This window comes from Panthera tigris, chromosome A3 (assembly GCF_018350195.1).
Source record: "Panthera tigris isolate Pti1 chromosome A3, P.tigris_Pti1_mat1.1, whole genome shotgun sequence".
In the NCBI taxonomy this organism is placed as follows: domain Eukaryota; kingdom Metazoa; phylum Chordata; class Mammalia; order Carnivora; family Felidae; genus Panthera; species Panthera tigris.
Window position 1 is genome coordinate 41,039,516 of NC_056662.1, and position 19,414 is coordinate 41,058,929.

General features: G+C 39.5%; 1 protein-coding gene across 1 annotated transcript in view; it reads left to right on the forward strand.

The window, feature by feature from the left end:
• MACROD2 (mono-ADP ribosylhydrolase 2) overlaps positions 1-19,414 on the forward strand; it is a 2,018,887-nt gene that overhangs the window by 1,898,721 nt on the left and 100,752 nt on the right. Inside the window, exons 12-13 of the mRNA XM_042980930.1 lie at positions 6,116-6,178; positions 10,777-10,845. Of these exons, the coding sequence (XP_042836864.1) occupies positions 6,116-6,178; positions 10,777-10,845 (132 nt within the window). The remainder of the gene's footprint in view (positions 1-6,115; positions 6,179-10,776; positions 10,846-19,414) is intronic.

Genomic DNA, 19,414 nt, shown 5'->3' on the forward strand with positions numbered 1-19,414 from the left:
TATTTTGAGTAGAATTGGTACTGGCAGCCAAGAAAGCAAGCATTTCCCCAAATGGGCTATGTGTGCTCCACCACCTTCCCAGAAGGTGCTAAGTTATTAGCCTGGATAACTGTATTGTAACAACTTCTGTGCATAATCTCCCCTGGCCTGAGGAAAGGACTCCTTCTCTAAGGTGACTACTCCATTAAGAAGACAAAATGGTGGCTAGCAAGAGCCTAGGTTCTGTGTCGGGGCCAACTTCCTTGAAAAATGCTGCCCCGCATGATGCCCCCAAATTTTATAACTAACCAAATGATTTTGGAATAGATAATCTTCCCCTTTTTTCCTGATTAATTTGTTAACTAACTATGCAAGGCCACATTTCATTAACTCACAAATATTTATTGAACATCTGTCATGTGTTCATTCTAGGTACTTAGGAGATCTCAGGCTATGAAGCAAACAAACATCCTTGCTTTGGTGGAGCTTACATTCAAGTGGGGGCAGATATATATAAGCAATGAATGCAACACCTACCTAAATTATGTATTAGAAGATGACAGATGATTGGAAAAATAAATAAATAAAAAGTAGATCCTGATGAGGAGGATGGAGGGCGTAGGGAGGGGGAGATGTTTAAGTGGAGTGTTCAGCATAGACTCCATTGGAAAGGAGAAATATTGAGCAAAGACTTGTCAGACATGAAAACACTGCAGGCAGAGGGGACGGGCAGTGGAAAGACCTGGGGATAAGAGACCCTAGGAGGAATAGCCAGTGTGGCTGGAACAGAATGTGTAGGAGGCTTCTAGAAAAATGTCGGGGTGGGAAAACCATAGCGGTCTCCACCACACAGGGCCTTGTTGCCTGTGAGCGACATTTGAGCAGGGGAATGGTATGATCCGACTTACATTTGAAAACAAACTGGCCTCTAGGTTGAGAACAGATCTGGAGGACAAGACCCTATCACAACCCAGGAGAAAAAGGGAGGAAGGAGGCCGGACCTGGGTGGTGGTGAGAGCAGATGAATTCTAGCTACCTGTGCTCCCTACATGTCACTGTGTTGGATTTTTAGGAACCATTACTTGTGATAAAAGACACATGACATTTTAAAACAGATCCAAAATTTAATGTGGTTCAACCAGAGGCTCAGATAGAAACGCACCTTTTCTACATTGAGAACTGAAATACAGTGCAAGCAATAATAATAATAATAGGGGCGCCTGGGTGGCTCGGTCGGTTAAACGTCCGACTTCGGCTCAGGTCATGATCTCGCGGTCATGATCTCGTGAGTTCAAGCCCCGCGTCAGACTTGAATGTAAGACCCAGCCCTGCCGCTACTTATGGGACTTCAGGGAAGTTATTTTTCCCCCCACAACCTTGATTTCTTCATCTGTAAAAATGTAGACCAAAGTCTAACTCAGTAGGACTCTTTTGGAATTCACAGTAAGGGGTGTGAGGGGCATAAGAGTGTAAGCGCCTTGTGCCAAGGAGTGCCTGAAACAGGCTCCAGGCTCTGATCTGTCAACACAGAGCCTGACATGGGGCTCGAACTCATGAACTGTGAGATCATGACCTGAGCCGAAGTCAGGCGCTTAACTGAGCCACTAAAATACCCTGCATTTTTTCACATTTTTGCTGACCCATAATTTATCTTACCCAAGCAATAAATATTAGTTATGTTTCCAAGAAGGGAATGTGGGCTCTGACATGAGCTGACCAGGTCAAAACCCTGTTCCCACCACTTCCTAGCTGTAGGATCTTAGGCAAATTATTTAACATCTCTGTGCCTCAGTTTTTTTAACCCTAAAATGTGGATAATAATAATACCAAACTCACTGGGTTGCTATGAGAATTAAATCTGATGGCCTATGCAAACACTGAGTAGAACATAGCCAATATTCAATAATCATTAGCTGGTATTAACTAGTATTATCCCACTACCCACATAGCTTTATTAAATAAAACTTAACTATAACTGATGGCAGTACATATTTTTGAGATCATTCCTTCCTTATATACGCTAAAGTTATTTTTCACATGTGTATGTTCTAGAGAATTTTGAAATGTGTGAGATGAGAATGTAGCTTGGTGACAAAATACAGAATTAAAGACTGAATTCTTTATAAATAAAAGAGTGCTAACTTGAAAAAAGAAAAGAAAAAAAAAGTTGAGCCATTCTGACCTGAGAAAAATGAATATACCATTTGTATTAACCAGCTACCGTCACGATGATAGTGTGTAACAAATAACCCCCCCACCCCCCCAATGCAGTGCCTTAGGACCAAACTATTTATTCTCATGCTCACAGGTTTGAGAGTTTCTGTCATTCACCTGATGTGGGCTGGGTCCAGCTGGGCAGTTTCATTTCAAGCTGTGCCTTGCCTGGGCTTGGGTCCAGATCAGGGACCAGTGGCTATAGGACCATCTTCTTGTCATGGCAAATGTCAAGAGCACAGGCACAAAGTCCAGTTATGCAGTACAGTTTGGTCTTTTGCTCACCTTGTGTCCACAAATATTTCATTAGCCACATCAGGTAACTTGGTCAAATCTAACATCAGTGTGTTTGGAAAGTATGCTCTGCCCACATTGGGAGAATACTGAACTGTATAATCCATTACAAGGGGCTGCAAAATGGAGACAAATAATCTAATCTGCAAACCACTGTTTTTTGACTGCATGTGCTCTGTGTCTGGAAATCTTGGCACCTTTATAAGAAAGAGTAATAATACAGGAATAGGCAGTGCACATCAGGTTGTTTCCCCAGTAGCGGGGACGGATTTTCTCTGATTTACTTCCCCTTTCTCTTCCCATTCCCGTGCACAGTTTGCAAACAAAACTACACATAATCAGGATAATAATCTGTGGCCATGACATTGAGATTTTGCCCTTGTAAATCTCTCTCATCGAGAAATAAACATGGATTACGTTCTTGTCATCATCCAGCCAATGATGCATTCCTTCTGCTTATGTGAATTCAGTTTGCAGCAGGGACCCCTTATTTTTATTTCTATAAAAGTCCTGAAATATGCTTGAATATAGTACATGCTCAATAAATATAGGTTGAAAGAGCAAAGGGCAGGATACTAATACTGAAGACATAGAAATTATGCAACATCTAGAATTCTGAGAGGTTACTGTGCCTTTTGGCACAAGAAAATCAAGTGTTATGTGACTCCCACCATGAATGCTATAGCGATTTATTATCTGAAATAAATATGCGGTCTTAAAGGCAAACTAACTAAGAGAATTTAGCTTCTGCATGACATTTTTTAAGCTAACAAAATAGCCTGTCACTTCCTTATATTTCTTCACATTTATTGTAAGCCTTCCAAATCCCTTCTAAAAACCACAAGTTTATATTCACCACTCTACTTAACTTTTTATTGTTTATGGGCTTCCTGTGAAGATTGCTAGACAAGGCTGATAAAAGGAAAGCTTGTCCTTATCAAATACTTACGGGTAACAGTGTAATGGGATTTTTTTTTCCCCTACCAGTGGAAGACCACAGTTTCACTAAGAACTCACTCATTTGGGGCATTTTAAATGGATGGAAAGCTATAAGCCAGCCAAAATATCCTTCTGAAAGAGTGAAATGAATGTTAATCTAATTGCCAGAGAATGCTTGCTTTGAAAGCAAGACTTCTACACTGGTTCCCCCTGCTGGATTTGAGGATGCACTGTCTGGAGATTGATGAAAGCAATGTACCTAAACCTTGTCTTTTGAAGGCATGTTACTCAGATGGCAAATCCAGCATTCTTCTAGAATACACTTCCTCCGTAATAAACATGGCAAGTGTTTCTTAAGTTTGCTTACCAAGGGCAGAAATATGGCAAGTCAAGGCTCAAAGTAGGAAACAAAAGCATGGCACTGAGGTGGCTGTCTTAGGAAGTGAGACAGCATGCATATGCACATGGGTAAAAACCCAGTGGCAGTACATTAAGGAAAACAACCAGAATGGTATTTATTGTTATAGAGCTAGACTTGGGAGTCTGACCATAAATTTCCTTCTCATGCGTTTCGAAAGGCTAGCACAAATTCCTCGCCTTCCTGTGACTTAATTGTTGTTTCTCTTTCCCTTCTTATCTTCCTCCCTCCACAAGAAAGCTTTTTACTCTATAGGAGATGTGGTAACTGGACTAATTTTAAAGGCAGCCTGTCACTGCCAGCTTCAAGCCTATTGTGAAATCTCTGTTAAAAAGACTTTGCTAGGGGAGACAGAAAAGCTGGCAGATTTCTCGTGCTTGACTCTAACTCCCATTTGGTGGAATGAACAGGGAACATACTGACCTATGTTTTTGACACATGCTGTGGCACCAGCGTGGCCTTGTTAAGGGGGCAAGAGAAGCAATGATGGCTATTTCCTTCCTAGAGCAAAAGCCAATGTCATCGCCTACTTGGAGAACTACAAAAGAGCAGATGTCAGACCATTATGTGGTACTGTAAATAGGCCATTTAGAACATAGGGTTTAGGTAGCTACAGAGCTGCCCCAGGTTCTCACGTTAGAAGTTATACCATATCCCCCAGGGCAAATAGCTGATGTTGGGCAGAGGGAATTGTATACATACTTATGTATTCATTAGTAGCATTCCTTCCCCACTTCAGAATTAACTCTTCTTTATGGATGCATGCATGTATGTATGTATGTATTTTTGCCATTCTATTGTAAACTTTTTCTGTCATTCAAGTCAATCCCAGATGTTTTTCCCATCTGCAGCTCTCTTCCCTAGGTTATTTTACAGACCTGCTCTGGGAAATGTTTCCCCATTGCTTCTAAGGCTCTTGTTTCAGCTCCCCTGTTGGAGTCCTCCTCTGGGGAGGATTCCCCATCTTCCTGCCTCTGGATTAAGAGCAGGTAGTAGCAACAGACGGTAGGTCGAAGCACTCGAGTAAAACAAGATTAAATGATCTGAACCTGGTTATAGGTCAGGAATTTTAAAAGGACTCAGCTGGGTGACTCTTCGGCTCCTTGTGACATTGGCTGAGGTCATCTGGCTGCATGCACGGGCAACTGGGCTGGGTTGGAAGGTGCAGAAGGATTCACCCACGTGTCTGGCCCCTTGGAGTTTCTCCACACGGCTCTTCTCTCTCTCCATGTGCCTCTCCCCATTTGGTAGGCTAGCCTGAGCATCGCTACAACATGGTGGCTGGCTTCCCAGAGGAAGAAAGCAAAAGCTGCTGGTCCTCTGAGGCCTCAGCTTCGGGGCCCCTTTTCATTGATCTAAACAAGTCACAGAACAAGAGCGGATTCAAGGAGAGGAGAGACAGAGTCCACTTCCTGAGAGACAAAGGATCTGTGGCCATCTTTAACCCATAGTTATATATGCTAGTAACTTCTGCATCTCTGTTTTCTGTAGTCTAATTCCATGTTTAATATTGTGTTCCTGTGTCTTTATATAAATCTTTCCTTTCTAAAAATTTCCAAATAAGAAGAGATTTGGAAACCCTCCCAGCAATGAGTTATAAAATCATGCCTTTATTTGCCTTTGAAAATTTTAATTTTTTCTACACGTAAATCCACAGATACATATTATACGTTTTAAGCCAAAAGAAAATTTTAACTAGTTTCTAGTATTCAGCCACAATGCACCTGCCCAGTTACTTATTTTTCAAGGAGTTATGTACTATAGTGTAAACTTGACCAACATAATCTGTTCAAGACAAAATATTTCATAGCATAGATACGTTAGACTGCCATGTGTAAGTTAGGTAAAAATAGATGTTTTTTGCAACATGTATCAAACAGGAAAATAAAAGTCATAAAACTTAATCAACTGAACTTCCTTACACAGTGCATACTGCTTGAGTCAAGGGAGAAAAACAGATTCGAATTAAGATCTTGTATTGCATTTTGGGAAATGCTGCGCAAGGAGAGAAATGTTGTAGGAGTGCTGAGTAAATTTTGTTTACTGTAGTTTAACATTTCATCAAGCAAATCAGGTGAGAAGGGACCAGTATAAATGCACCTATTCATGTAGGTAATTTTTCTGTTTCATGCCTCTGATTCATCTCTCTGCCTTGCTTGGGGAGTCATGCTACATTGGTTACAATTAATTTCAGTGCCGCATATTAGCCATAAAGAGGTATTTCATCAATTGACTTGATGTATTTTTTTCCCTCCTTGGTTTCCTTGAAAGATGAGAACAGTCCAGAGGAAAAACAAAGCACAGAAGAAACGGAAGGGCAGAGCCAAGAAGCAGGTGGGCTCAGATTTCTTTTGAGGAGTCTTCTAGGCCTCATCCACAGAGGTGAACGATAACATTACTCTTTACTCAAATGTTATTTTCTAGAAATGCCTATAGCTCTTCACCAGATTGATTTCAGTGTTCATTTAGGTCTCTGTCAGGAAGCCACCAATTCCACTACCTATGAGTGACAGTGCTTCCAGTCAGAAGGGTGCATTCTCATTCCTCATTCACGGATTCCATTTTTCTTCTGCATAACAACACTTTGCTCAGAAATGCTCTAAGAGGTTGCAAGTGCCAACTCAGAGCTTGGCTGCCTTCAGACAGGTCAAAATTAGCAGGTTTAGTTTGGAGAAAAAAATGAAATGAAAAACGTTTAAAGGAAATAAATTAGAGGCTTTCCCTCCATGACAGGTAGAATGTTCTTTACTGTTTTGCATCACACTTTGAAGAGCCAGGTTTCTGGTCGTTTCTTTATATGTTGTAGGAGATGGTGTCATGAAACCCGATTACCCCACACCCAGAATTAAAGTGAGATCTGAAGCCTTCCTGACATTTCCTCTGTTCCCTGAGAACAGATGTGTCAGGTGGTGTTTATAGATTCTCCACTGCAGATTATGAAATGAACACCTTTAAGTGAAGTGGCACTTAAGAGTCAAAAGAGATTGTCACCACCTTTAACTTCTCATCTCTTCTTACCCATTTTTGCACTCAGGCACATTCTCCTTGAAAAGACTGATAGGCACAGTTATGCCATTATCAACAACACCACCAAAAGAAAAATCTCCTTGTTCCTTTTAGTCTCCAAGTCCTAATGAGTCCCCACAGAGGGGCATTTTGGAAACAGTGGGCTCCATCTAATGGGTGCCCGGCACACCCTAGGCCATATGCTGAACTCTTGGAAATCAACCAGGTAGTGTGATAAGTTTTTCACTGAAAACTTCCTACATTAACCTTGGAACTTTTGCTAGAGAACTGGAATCTTTTATTATTAACCTGGAAGATGGAATTGAAGAAGGCCAATCAGAGAAAGCACTGAAGCAGAGCAGCAAGGACCTTGTGTGGCCGCCACTGGGTCAGCAGGCTCCCTTTGCCGAGACGTAGTCCTTGCAATGAAATGAATTTCTGATACAGCAAACTGTTGTCATCCACCGCCCCCCCCCCCAGCTCCCGACCCATACATCATTATGCTCCGTGGAAGATGAGTCTTATGTGAGAAGCTGTCACTGTTTTCACTGTTTGCGGCTGACAAGTGTTAGTCAACTAAATGCTGACAGCTGAGGCCATTCTCTGAATGGTGAGGCTTCACAGGTTTTATTCACTCACCGTTCTGTCCCAAGATATCTTTATTGACACAGATTTTTCCCACCCCTGTTCATACACACACACACACACACACACACACACGCACACACGCACATATGTGTGCAGACACACACATTTGCCTGTGTTTTATTTATTCATTCTTTTTAGCTAGTAAGCTGAGAACAGATGATTTCTTTTCGAAACTGGGATCGCCTGTCAGCAGACAGTGGTAGGGTGTGAGTCCTCTTCCCACCTCTTGGATCGATAGCGTTATCATCACAATATGCTTACCAGTCAATATAAAGACTACTCCAAATGTACCTCTTGCTCTTCCAAGTGAGCCCACTGCTGGCACAGGTCTAATGGCATGATTCATCTATGATCTTGGCTGTTGTCAATACACAAGGTTATTTTGCTCTGGCTCATTTCATAGCCTTCCTAATCTAAGTACAGAAAAATCAAAGATGAGGTCCTGGCCACTAAAGCCCTTTTGACCTACTATTGTTCTTCCAAAATATAAATACCTCCTTTATGTTCAATATGATTTCCAGATTCAGTTTTGACTATGTAATTCTGCAGGCCTCCTTCACACCATGAGAAACACGTAATCTCAAACCAGCACGGTTTTGACTCTTGTCGTGATTAAATCCAAGGGTTTGCTGTGACCCAGGTACTGTTCTGGGCACTAGGATACAGCAGCAAACCATAAAGACAATATCCCTGCCTCCTTGAAGCTTATATTCTGATGGGGGCGGGGGTCGGGGAAAGAAATTTAAAAATAAACAATAAACAAACAAAAAAAATGTAAGATAATAAAAAATGCCTTGTGGACAAGTGGGGTAGGTAGATGGAATACTGAGAAGGCAACTTTCCATTGTCTGGATTTGGGAAGGATTCCCTGAGGAAGGGATAATTAAATGAAATCTCAATGAGGAGATGGTGGGAAAGCATTCTAGATGGAGGGACTAGGTAATGCAAATGCCTCAAGGTCAATTTTAGCATGTTGGAGGAAGAAGGTCAGAGTGGTTGGAACACTGTGCATTAGGGAGAACATGGTGTGCGATTTGGTTTAAAAAAATCATAGGACCAGATAATGTCTCACTGTATAAAATTTGATTTTATTAGCACTACAAAGAGAAGCCAGCAGAAGTTTTAAGGTTTTAACAAGCTCACTTTGCCTGTGAGTAAAAGTGGGTCACAAGAACCGAGTGAGACCGGTTAGAAAGCTATAGCAGGAAGAAATGATGGCAGTTTCTGGAAACGGAGACAAATGGACTGAAGTGTTATGTTCCAGACATAGCAATAACAGGATGTGTTGATGGATTTGGATATGGGGTATGGGGAAAAGAGGAATCCAGGATAAGTCCTAGATTTTTAGCATCAGTAACTTTGTGGATGACGGTGCCATTTACTGACACATGGAAGACTGGCCACCAGGCACGGTTTTTGTTGAGAAAGTTAATAGTTCAGTTTTGTCCATCGTATATTTGGGAGGACTCTTAGCCATATGGATGGGACGTCAAGAAGCTAGTCGGATATATGAATCTGGAGAGATGCACACCGAGATACAGGTTTGAGATTCACTGGCATAGAAATGAGATTTAAAACCATGGTTCTGGGTGAAATTCATTAGAAAGAACATGTAAATAAAGAAAACAGTGGAGCTTGAGACACCATGGCATCTGGATAGGTGGCAACAGGATAGAAGAAGACAGTGTTTCAGAAAGAACAGAGTTAAAACTTGGTGAAATACTACTGAGAAATCAAACACAATGAAAAAAAAAAAATAAAGAAATGACCATTGGTTTTAGCAAAAGGAAGTCATTGGCGCTTTTGATAAGAGAATTCTTGGAGGGGTGTTGAAGCCAATGGAGTGGGTTATGGAGACACTGTAAAGTGAGGAAGTGTAGGACAATAACATAGACAGCTCTTTTAGGGAGTTTTACTGTGACAGGAAGTAGACAAATGGGAAGATGTAACACCAAGGGAAGATTAATAGTCTTGTTTCTTGTTTTTTTTTATTTTTTATTTTTATCAGACATTATCACCAAACAAAAGAAAGTAACGTATCACCTCCAATTATTCCCCTACTAAAAATTTTATTCTCTCTCCCAATAGAGACATGACCTGAAAGTAACAGTCAAATACATTAAGGACATAAGATATGCTAGAAAATATGTGATTTGTCTTTAAGCGTTGTCATACATGTGTGAATTATCTTTAGTTCTAAAACTAAAGAGTTTAAAAAACTCTAAAACACAGTTTAAAAAAACTCTGTTACTACATGAAAAATGTATATTCCTTCTCAATTCCTTTTTCAATTGTCAAATATTAACCATTCCAAATGATTTTAACAATAGTTCATATATGAAATTTACTATTTTAATGTTAGTAAGTTAATTATCTGTTATCCTGGAAGCCAGATGTGAATGGAGTTGCTGTGGTGTTTACGGGACTGAGGAAAAAGATAAACTCTGATGAGGTTAGTTGCTGCTATGAGGGGAGCAGGCCCTCCAAGTTCCTTAGTCCCCACCCTGTGCTTGGGTGACATGAAATCTCCAAATGGCTTTTGGTGCTTTCCAACAAATGATCCCCTTCTCCTGGGCCTGTGTGCTGACAGCCATCAGACATGCTCCCTGTCATTTGACCTCCTGGCTTAACAGAGCAGAAGTGCTGCGCTAAGAAAAACCAAACTTTAAAAAAAACTCACATAAAAGCATTTTGTGGAAACTTGTGAGGATATACTTTCACAATCTTTCACTAAAAAAAAAAATGTGGGGCACCTGGGTGGCTCAGTTGGCTAAGCATCTGACTTTGGCACAGGTCAGGATCTTGTGGTTCGTGAGTTCAAGCCCTGGATCGGGCTCTATGCTGACACCTTGGAGCCTGGAGCCTGCTTTGAATTCTGGGTCTCCCTCTCTCTCTGCCCCTCCCCTGCTCATGCTCTGTCACAATCTCTCTCACAAAAATAAACATTAAAAAATTTTTTTTTAATATATACCATTCTTCTAGAGGTGGGGAAAAAGCAAAATGCCAAAGTATAATAGTACCAACAGATAGTATTCTTTACCAAAAAGTAGTTTGTAGTCATCGGACTCTGTTTTAACTGAAGATTCCTGTTCCATTAGTTATAAAACAGGGTCATAGACGCTAGCCCCTTCAAAGACCATTCCATGTATTAGAGCAGGAAACAGGTTCCTACTTGCTTGGTGGAATGAGGAGGGAGGTACCATAGGCAGGGAAGCACCATCTTGACAGTTGGAGTTAAACATGGACTCTGAGGCAACGTTTCTCTTTCTGTCACGTAGATGGTGTCGATGTTGCAACTGTGCCCAGCCCCGCTTCAGAAGAGGCCACTGAAGTCTGTAAAGATGAAGGTATGAGGCCACTTACCTAAAGATCACAAACTCCCAGAAAACCATTTGGATTTTGTTTATATGGGGAAATGACGCAGTGAGCAAATCTATCCAATTCTCTTTCAGCACCTCTATTTCCAACACAATCAAATATCACACCCGCTCTGTTTTATTCCACACCCACCCTTTTCAGAATTTATACATACATTTACATTTGTTCTTCTGAAAAGTAACTGCTTATTAAATCAGAAAATGGTCAAAGAAATTATGTTTAAAGATGTTTATTTGAAATTCCAGAATTAGGCAGTTCTGCTGTTTACAGCTACTCATCAGGAATAAGTTCAAATGAGTGGCGTTTGGGAACCACCTACCAGAGAGCTCCATTATCCAGACATGATAAGGAAGAAAAAAATGTTGAAAGGAATCTATAGAAATAAATCTTTCTATTTATTTGCCATCTATTTGGTGACAAGAGCATCATTCCTCATTCTATGAATAGTTACAATGAGAAAAGTCACAGAACAAGGTGTCTCCAGAAGAAGAAAAAGGTAAAAGAAAATTTTACATAGGCTCTAGGAAAAAATTTGAGGGAGAAATAGTGGGTACATCCATGTGCAGATGATAGAGTTAAAACAAATATCTGAAGGAAAATACAATAGCCCTTTCTTTTCTTTCACTCTGATTAACTGTCCCCATACAAAAAGGTAATACTACTTTATATCTGTCCTAGATAGCTACTAAACACCCTTCTGTGAATAGTAAGACTAGATTGTTGTGGTTATAGAAATGGAATGGACAATCAACTAATGAATACAGAAGATGTGGTTTATATATACAATGGAATACTACTTGGCAATGAGAAAGAATGAAATCTGTCCATTTGCAGCATGGTGGACGGAACTGGAGGGTATTATGCTAAGTGAAATAAGTCAGTCAGAGAAAGACAGACATCATATGATTTCACTCATATGTGGATCTTGAGAAATTTAACAGAAGACCGTGGGGGAGGGAAAGGGGAAAAAAATGTTACAAACAAAGAGGGAGGGAGGCAAACCATAAGAGACTCTTAAACACAGAGAACAAACTGAGGGTTGATGAGGGGTGGGGGAAAGGGGAAAGTGGGTGATGGGCATTGAGGAGGGCACTTGTTGGGATAAACACTGGGTGTTGTATGGAAGCCAATTTGACAATAAATTATGTTAAAAATAAATAAATAATTTTTTTAAAGTGAAAAAACAAAGAAATGGAATGAACACCTGGTACACTGTGTGATCTATTTAGAATTTCTAGATAAATATGCTGAATGCATTTTTTCAGTTTGGAGTGATATGAAGATGGATATATATACTTGACATTGATAGTTGAATCAAAATTTAGAAATCAAAGTTGTTTTATAATCTTAATACTTAGTTGTTTGTATCATTCATTTCATTTCATGTTGTCTGGTAAATGGGTTTTTCTAAATGAGCTGTCCAGTGTAATAAGAGTAGTTGCTAACACTGTGAACCCTAGGGTTAGATGGTTGAAGCTTAAATCCTGTCTCTGTGTCTCAAAATTGATGTAACCTTTGACAAGTAACTCAAGGAATTAACAAGTAACAGCAAGTAATTAACCTCTTTGTGCTTCAGTCTTCTCTCCAGAAGGAAGACAATAATAGCATCTACCTCACAGAATACCAATTCATGTCAATTGCTCAAACTTTTCACCTGGCATATGTGTAGGTTGGGCTCCCCAGAAGACAGACTTTAAAATGGAGATTAGGGAATAGACATTTATTAGGGAGAGCTCTTGGAATCCACACCTATTAAAGGCAAAGGAAGGAAGCAGAACTGGGTAGAGAGGGAAGTTGAGCTGACAGGCATTATCAACAGAAGCCACAGCTATTCTGAAGATAAAATGACCCTTTTGAGGTGTCTCATCTGGGGTCAGTAAAAGCTTCCTTTGATAAGTCACCTGACCCTGGCTGCCTTGGGGAAGGGGTGTGGCCTTGAGTGAGACAGAGGTCTTCTAATGAGGTAATTCTGGAAGCCTGGGATGAACTGGGAGAGTAAGTTCTTCATTCCTGTAGAGAGATCTGGATTACCCAACAAGCATAGACCACACTGTTATTTTCGGTGGTCCTTTTTCAGATCATTACCACTCTTTAAATAATCCCTTGGCACTTCCTTCATACATACTCAGATATGTGTTCTTACATCCTTGGTTTTGAAGCCATTTGCTATATCTAAAAAGGTAATAACGTATATATACACATAGGTTCTGATAAGAAACCGCAGGGCACCTTAGAGAGAGAAATAAACCTAAGTCAGAGTGGAAAGACAGAAAATGGTGTTCATCTTAGGCAAATAATTTTGGACATTCCGGTCGTTTAGCCTGTGATTAAAAAAAAAAATTAATGTCATGAAGTTTAATGGCAGAGTTTAGGAAACAAGAGGTAATCTAAGTACTTCAAGCTGAGATTTTTCCTGTTCAGCTGTTTGGTTTAGAGACATTACACCTTTGTAGAAACAGTTTGTGATGTTTCTTGATGCTTTTAGGATCTCACACCATTAATTGCACACGCCAGGATCAATTTCTCAGAATACTTTTAGGATTTTTTTTTAAACTTTTAAAGGTGTGATTCCAACAAGTTCTGTCACATATCACAAATGCAGTTCCCTAGTAAGATTAATGTGAAGTTCTAAGGATTTTATTGAAATAAATTGTTAATATCCATTAACCTTTTGATCTTAGGGAAGAAAAAGTGTTTTGAAATCCACATTAGCATGTAATCCAGTTTCAATTAAAAGTAGAACATATATGATTTTTTCTTTTTCCTTCTGTAATAGCATATACACATGACCACTGTTTTTTGATTATCAGTTGGTACAAAGCTTAGACCAAGTGTCTAATGTGTATGGGACTGCCATCTTGACTGATATATACATTGCTTAGAATGAAAAAGAAATGAATTTGCCATTGAAATTCTCCAATACTGAGGTCAGGTTGAGATTAAAATGCAGTCACAGGTGTTGAGGATTCATTTCAAACATTCACCGTTATTAGCTTTCATGCAGAAATAGATCTCCTTCTTGGTGACACCTGGGCTATTTATGAGCTCTGCAGTTCCAAGATCGCTTATAAAAATGCTTATTTCACTCTCTAGTTTAAGTGGAAGAACATTTTTGCTGACCAAAGGTCCTGAAGGAGCCCTTGCTCTCTTGATTTTGCCTCCAGATTCTGATCTTAACCCAGCATTTTCTTGGGTTTTGTAATCACTGATATTATGGGCTTGCCTTCTCTCTCTCTCTCTCTCAATCTCTCTCTCTCTCTCTCTCTCTCTCTCTCTCTCTCTCTCCTGGCACCTACCCCCCAATATAATCCCCAAGGATTTTGAGATGCACCAGTTATTCCCAACTTTGCTTGTTGACTGGTTGGATTTACATTTATAACTTTGGTTTCCCCTGGAAACTAGTGTCTTCTGAAGTGCAAGGACCATGGGGCACCTGGGTGGCTCATCTGTTGAGCTTCCGACTTCAGCTCAGGTCATGACCTCATAGTTTGTGAGTTCAAGCCCTGGGTCGGGCTCTGTGCCAACAGCTTGGAGCCTGCTTGGGATTCTCTCTCTCCCTGTCTCTTTGCCCCTCCTCTGCTTTCTCTCTCTCTCTCTCTCAAAACTAAATAAACATTAAAAAAAAATTTTATAAAGTGCAAGGACTGAAAACAAGTAAACAAAAGATGAGCTGTCTAATGTCACTTCGTTTGGGAGATTTGGTTTTTAAAACATTAAAACAGGTATGTAACAGTTGAAGAACTTTAAGAGGAAGTGTCTTCTGGGGTATCTTCTATGCCAGCGATTTTGCTCAAATGTTCTAGACATATTTCCCACTGGGTACTGAGAATGGATGCTTCCTGCCCATTTACCCCACATAACTGCTAACAATGCAAGCTGCTAACAGAAGGAGGTACAACCGATTGGCTGGCGGATTAAGAGCTAGATTGTGCACTACAGGCTGAAGGCACCTGTTCCCAACAACTCATTACAGACCTGGTGGGCAGGAGTTGAGTTGGGAGGATGAGATGTGAGGAGGAGGAATGTTGATGAATAATTCATCCACAGGGTGGGTGCATGCCAAGGATGTGGCAGCCAGGACCGAATTGAAATGAACTCCAAGGTAAAGCTGGCCTGAGAAAATATCTATAGGTTCATAGGATTTCTGAAGGTATTTATAAAATAGGCACGCACTTATCTACTGAGGTATTCCTTCATCTACTGGTAAAAATATTCTATTTAATGGTGGTTCGTACTTTAAATCCTTAAAAACAAACCTAAGGGTACAAATGTTAGCTAACAAATAAGGAGGCATTCAGATGACGGGAGTATAAACACAGTATAAACTCATGCCAGGAATATCAAGTGCTCTGGTTGAAACTGCTGCACAGTTTTATTATTATTATTATCTCTATTATTTAACATCTAGTCAACCTCCTTAATTCAAAGAGAACTCTCTGTTCTAGTTGTCTCAACACCAGTAATAGCTCATCCTTACTCACAGCCAAGGCCAAGGCACTTCCCTGGAGGAAAAAAAAAGTGCTGTTTCAACACATCCCGATTCTCCTGTCTTATTATTTAATCAGTACCTAATTTGAATTTGAAGGTCAACTAGACCAAATCATATGCTCATTAATATTAAAGGAAAATCAATTAATACTCAGGTGCATGCACACCCGAGCTTGTATTCCTTTGGAGCTCTGTGTAGGTCACATCATTGCTGTTTTGGTGTTTATGAAGTGCAGTGTCACCTGGCAAAGGCTTTCTTAACCTTTAATCTAGCTTCTGACCTCCAAGAGGTCGCAGTTTCTGTAGAATGAGAGGAAAGCTACTGCAGGAGTCAGCCCTGCAAAGGATAACAAAAGAGAAAGGATGCAGTTATATATGAGGAAGTGGATCCGGGTGTGTGCAAGAGATGAACATTCGTTCTCCCAACAATGGGTCCCTGTAAACCCAGCCAAGGCCAAAAGGTGTTGGCTCCAGATGGTTCTGACAATGTTTCTCTTCCTTATCTAAATCGTTACAGAGAAACAAAGCATTGTACCACCCGTGAAATTCTTCTCAGGCTTCTGCAGTCTAATTTTTTTCAGTCTTTTTCCTATCCTTGATGTCTACCTTCCCCCCAACTAAGGGCCGTCACCACTACTCACCAAAGTGGGACAAAGCTGTCATCTGTCCTGGATCTGCATTGGTAGAGTATCTGGATACACTGTAACACCCAAGTTATCACTCTTGGATTTTTAAGAGGCTGAAGTATAGAATCAAAGCCACTGCCCTCTGGCAGCTCAGTGAAGGGGAAAGAACTAAGATGTATGGAGTGTCTCTAGTACTCAATGTTTTAAATTTATGTACACTGTATTCTTCATTTCACAAGGGTAACCTAAGACTCATAAGCAAGAGAGAAAAGTGTCTGTGTGCAGGGGGTAGGAGGAGGTGAACTGCTGTATTAGTGTTGACTCCCAACTGATATTTACATGATATTAACATTTATATAAACTCCCCAAAAGATAGTATTTCATTCTATTTTAACATAACAATTATTTATTTTTCTGTTTATAAGAATAATAAATATTTATTGTAAGATATTTTAAAATTCAGGAAAATATAAAAGGGAAAAAAGCCTGTGATCATTCTCCCTTTAAGGATTAAATTGTTTAAAAAAAAAGTCCTCATTCTGATTTTTCAGTTAACAGTGCACCATGAATATTTTCCTGTGTCTTTAAATATTCCTCAAAGGCATGATTTTTATTGGAGGTATAATATTTCATCATATGGTTGTCTGTTCTAATGTTAGATTATTTTGTTATTTACAGTTTTCTCTCTATTATAAATAATAAGGAAATGCAGTGCATACATTTTAAATAAATCTCTATGATCAGTTCCTCAGGATAAATTCCTGATTTTTTTTTGTTATTTACTAGGGAAAAGGTTAAAACATTTTTATTGCTTTCATTCATTTTCTTATTTTAATAGTAATGTGTCTTTATTATATGAAAAAATACAAGCAAAAGAAGAAATGAAAAATATCATCCATAATCTCAATCCCAGAAATAAACATATATAATAGGCTGGCATATAAACCTCCAGTGTGTTTAGGAGTGTCTGGGTGGCTCAGTAGGTTAAGCAACTGACTTTGGCTCAGGTCATGATCTCATGGTTTGTGGGTTTGAGCCCCGCATCCGGCTCTGTGCTGACAGCTCAGAGCCTACAGCCTGCTTCGGATTCTGTGTCTCCCTCTATCTCTGTTCCTCCCCTTCTCGTTCTTTGTCTCTCTCTGTCTTTCAAAAATAAATCACCATTAAATATTTTTTAAAAAAATAAATAAACTTCCAGTGTGTTTCTAGACTGCTGCAGATGATACACAGACAGGTAGATGATAGGTAGATAGATAGATAGATAGATAGAGACAGACTTTTTTAGGATATTCTGCAACACATACCATTTTGAAACTGTCTTTTAAAAATAACATAGATTGTGAAATTATTTCCATGTCTTCTGACAGTCTAATATCACCTAATTGTACATTCTTATGAATGAATGTTCATAAGTTACTTACCCATTTAAGTCATTTCTGTTTTCAGCTTTAAATTCTATACCGACAGGGAATATCCTTTCACTCTGGAAATGTTCATCATTTCTATAAAAAAATTAATATATGGAAATGCATGAAAATCTTTGTCTTTTCTACAATGAATAGAGTTTATTCCTTTTTTGATTCTTTAAATAATATATATTCATTGTAAAAACTTCAAAAAATGAAACAGTGTAAGGAATAGAATTTTTAAAACGTGAGCAATCACAACATCCTGAGACAAATACCATTCAGATTTTGAGGACCGTCCATCCTTTCACATGTCACTTTCTAAATACATGCATCTCCACAAAATTTTACATAACTTGATCATATAATGTGTGATTTTCATATGATTTCCCCCATTTTGTTGTTTGCTTACTTCCCACCTTCCAATTATTCAGTGAGTAAAATATACCGATAAAGAGTCTAGCCTCTGATCCCAACTTCTGAGGTCCAGACTCCAACCCTACCATGACCTGTGTGACTTTGGGCAAGTCATTTATTCTCTGAACCTCAGTTCCCTCATAGGGAAATTGAGAACGGTAATAGTAGCTCCCTCACAGGGTATGGAACATTAAAATGAGTCAATCCATTTAGACATGTCAAAGAGTGCCAGATACACAGAAGGAGGCTCAAAGTTTTTAATCCATTGTTAAATATACATGTTTATTTCATAAATATCATATTACATCCTACACAGTTTTCTGAATCTTGTTTTGTTACAGGCAGTGAAACTTTGTGAAAATCCCTCTGAGTCATTTTGTGTAGATCTAATTCATCCATTTTTAAACTCGTGATATTCCATAGCTTGGAAGTACTATAATTTATTCAGCCATTCTTCTATGATGAGCAAGCACTTTCTTCCCACTTTATTACCAGACAAACAATGCTACATAAATGTCCTTGCCCATATATCCTTATAAGCAGTGCTTTTATTTGTGTGGGAAAGATTCCAAGAGTGTGAGTTCTGCTTTGAGGAGTACGTGTTTTTAATGGATACTGCCAAACTGCTTTCCCAAAAGGCCGTAACAATTGGTATTTTCATCGGCAATTGTGATTTTTGTTCTTTCTAATATTTGCCAGTTCAATGGGTGTAAAGTAAGATCTCATTACTTTTAAAAGGTCAGTATTATTATCCCAATTTTGCGGGTAACTGAGGCTCAGAAAATTTAAGTAACTGGTCTAGTTGACCAAAAGGGAGAACCAGAATTTGGAAACCAAGTCTGCCTAAACCCAAATCCCATGCTTTTCTCATCTCACCATGCTGCCTCCAACATCTTGTATTTGGAGCAAGAGATATCCCTTGCCAGTGGAGGGTAGAATGCAGGGAGGTCCAGAGTAGTCAAAGGACAGCATGGGAAAGGTGAGACTCATACTAGGTGAGTAGGGCCATGAAATTGAGGCAGCAGAGGGAACAGTGTGGAGCCAACCTACTTTATACACATTGCAACTTTGACCCTGACCTAGGCCTACAAGGACATGTGTGCATAGAAACCTCCTATATACCCCACCAAATGCAAAGTCCAAATCCTTTTGCATAATATTCATGATCTTTCTGTATAGTCTAGTTCTATGCCTCCGCAAAACCCTGCATATACCCTGCTCTGTAGCCTAACTCACATATGTGATATTTCCCCAAAACCACCGGTCTACAGCATTCTGCTATTGTTCTTTCATACCTGTTTTATTCAAGATTCAAGGATTCATTTCTAATATCTTACCTTACATGGATCCTTACTCCAACATCCCCTTCTCCTCACCCCCCTTCTCTCCCACCTTTCTTTCTTTCCATCAACAATTATCTGAGCACATATTTTGATGAAAATAATCATACCAGGTAATGCAGGGGAGGGACATGCACATTTTTACCTTTCTTGATTTCTCCCTTCCTCATTGCATATCCTTCTACACAATAGTGACTGTCTCTTCTACAGTTTCTTGTAAATTTGTCTGTAAAACTTGAAAACTACCCTGTGCCTTGTACC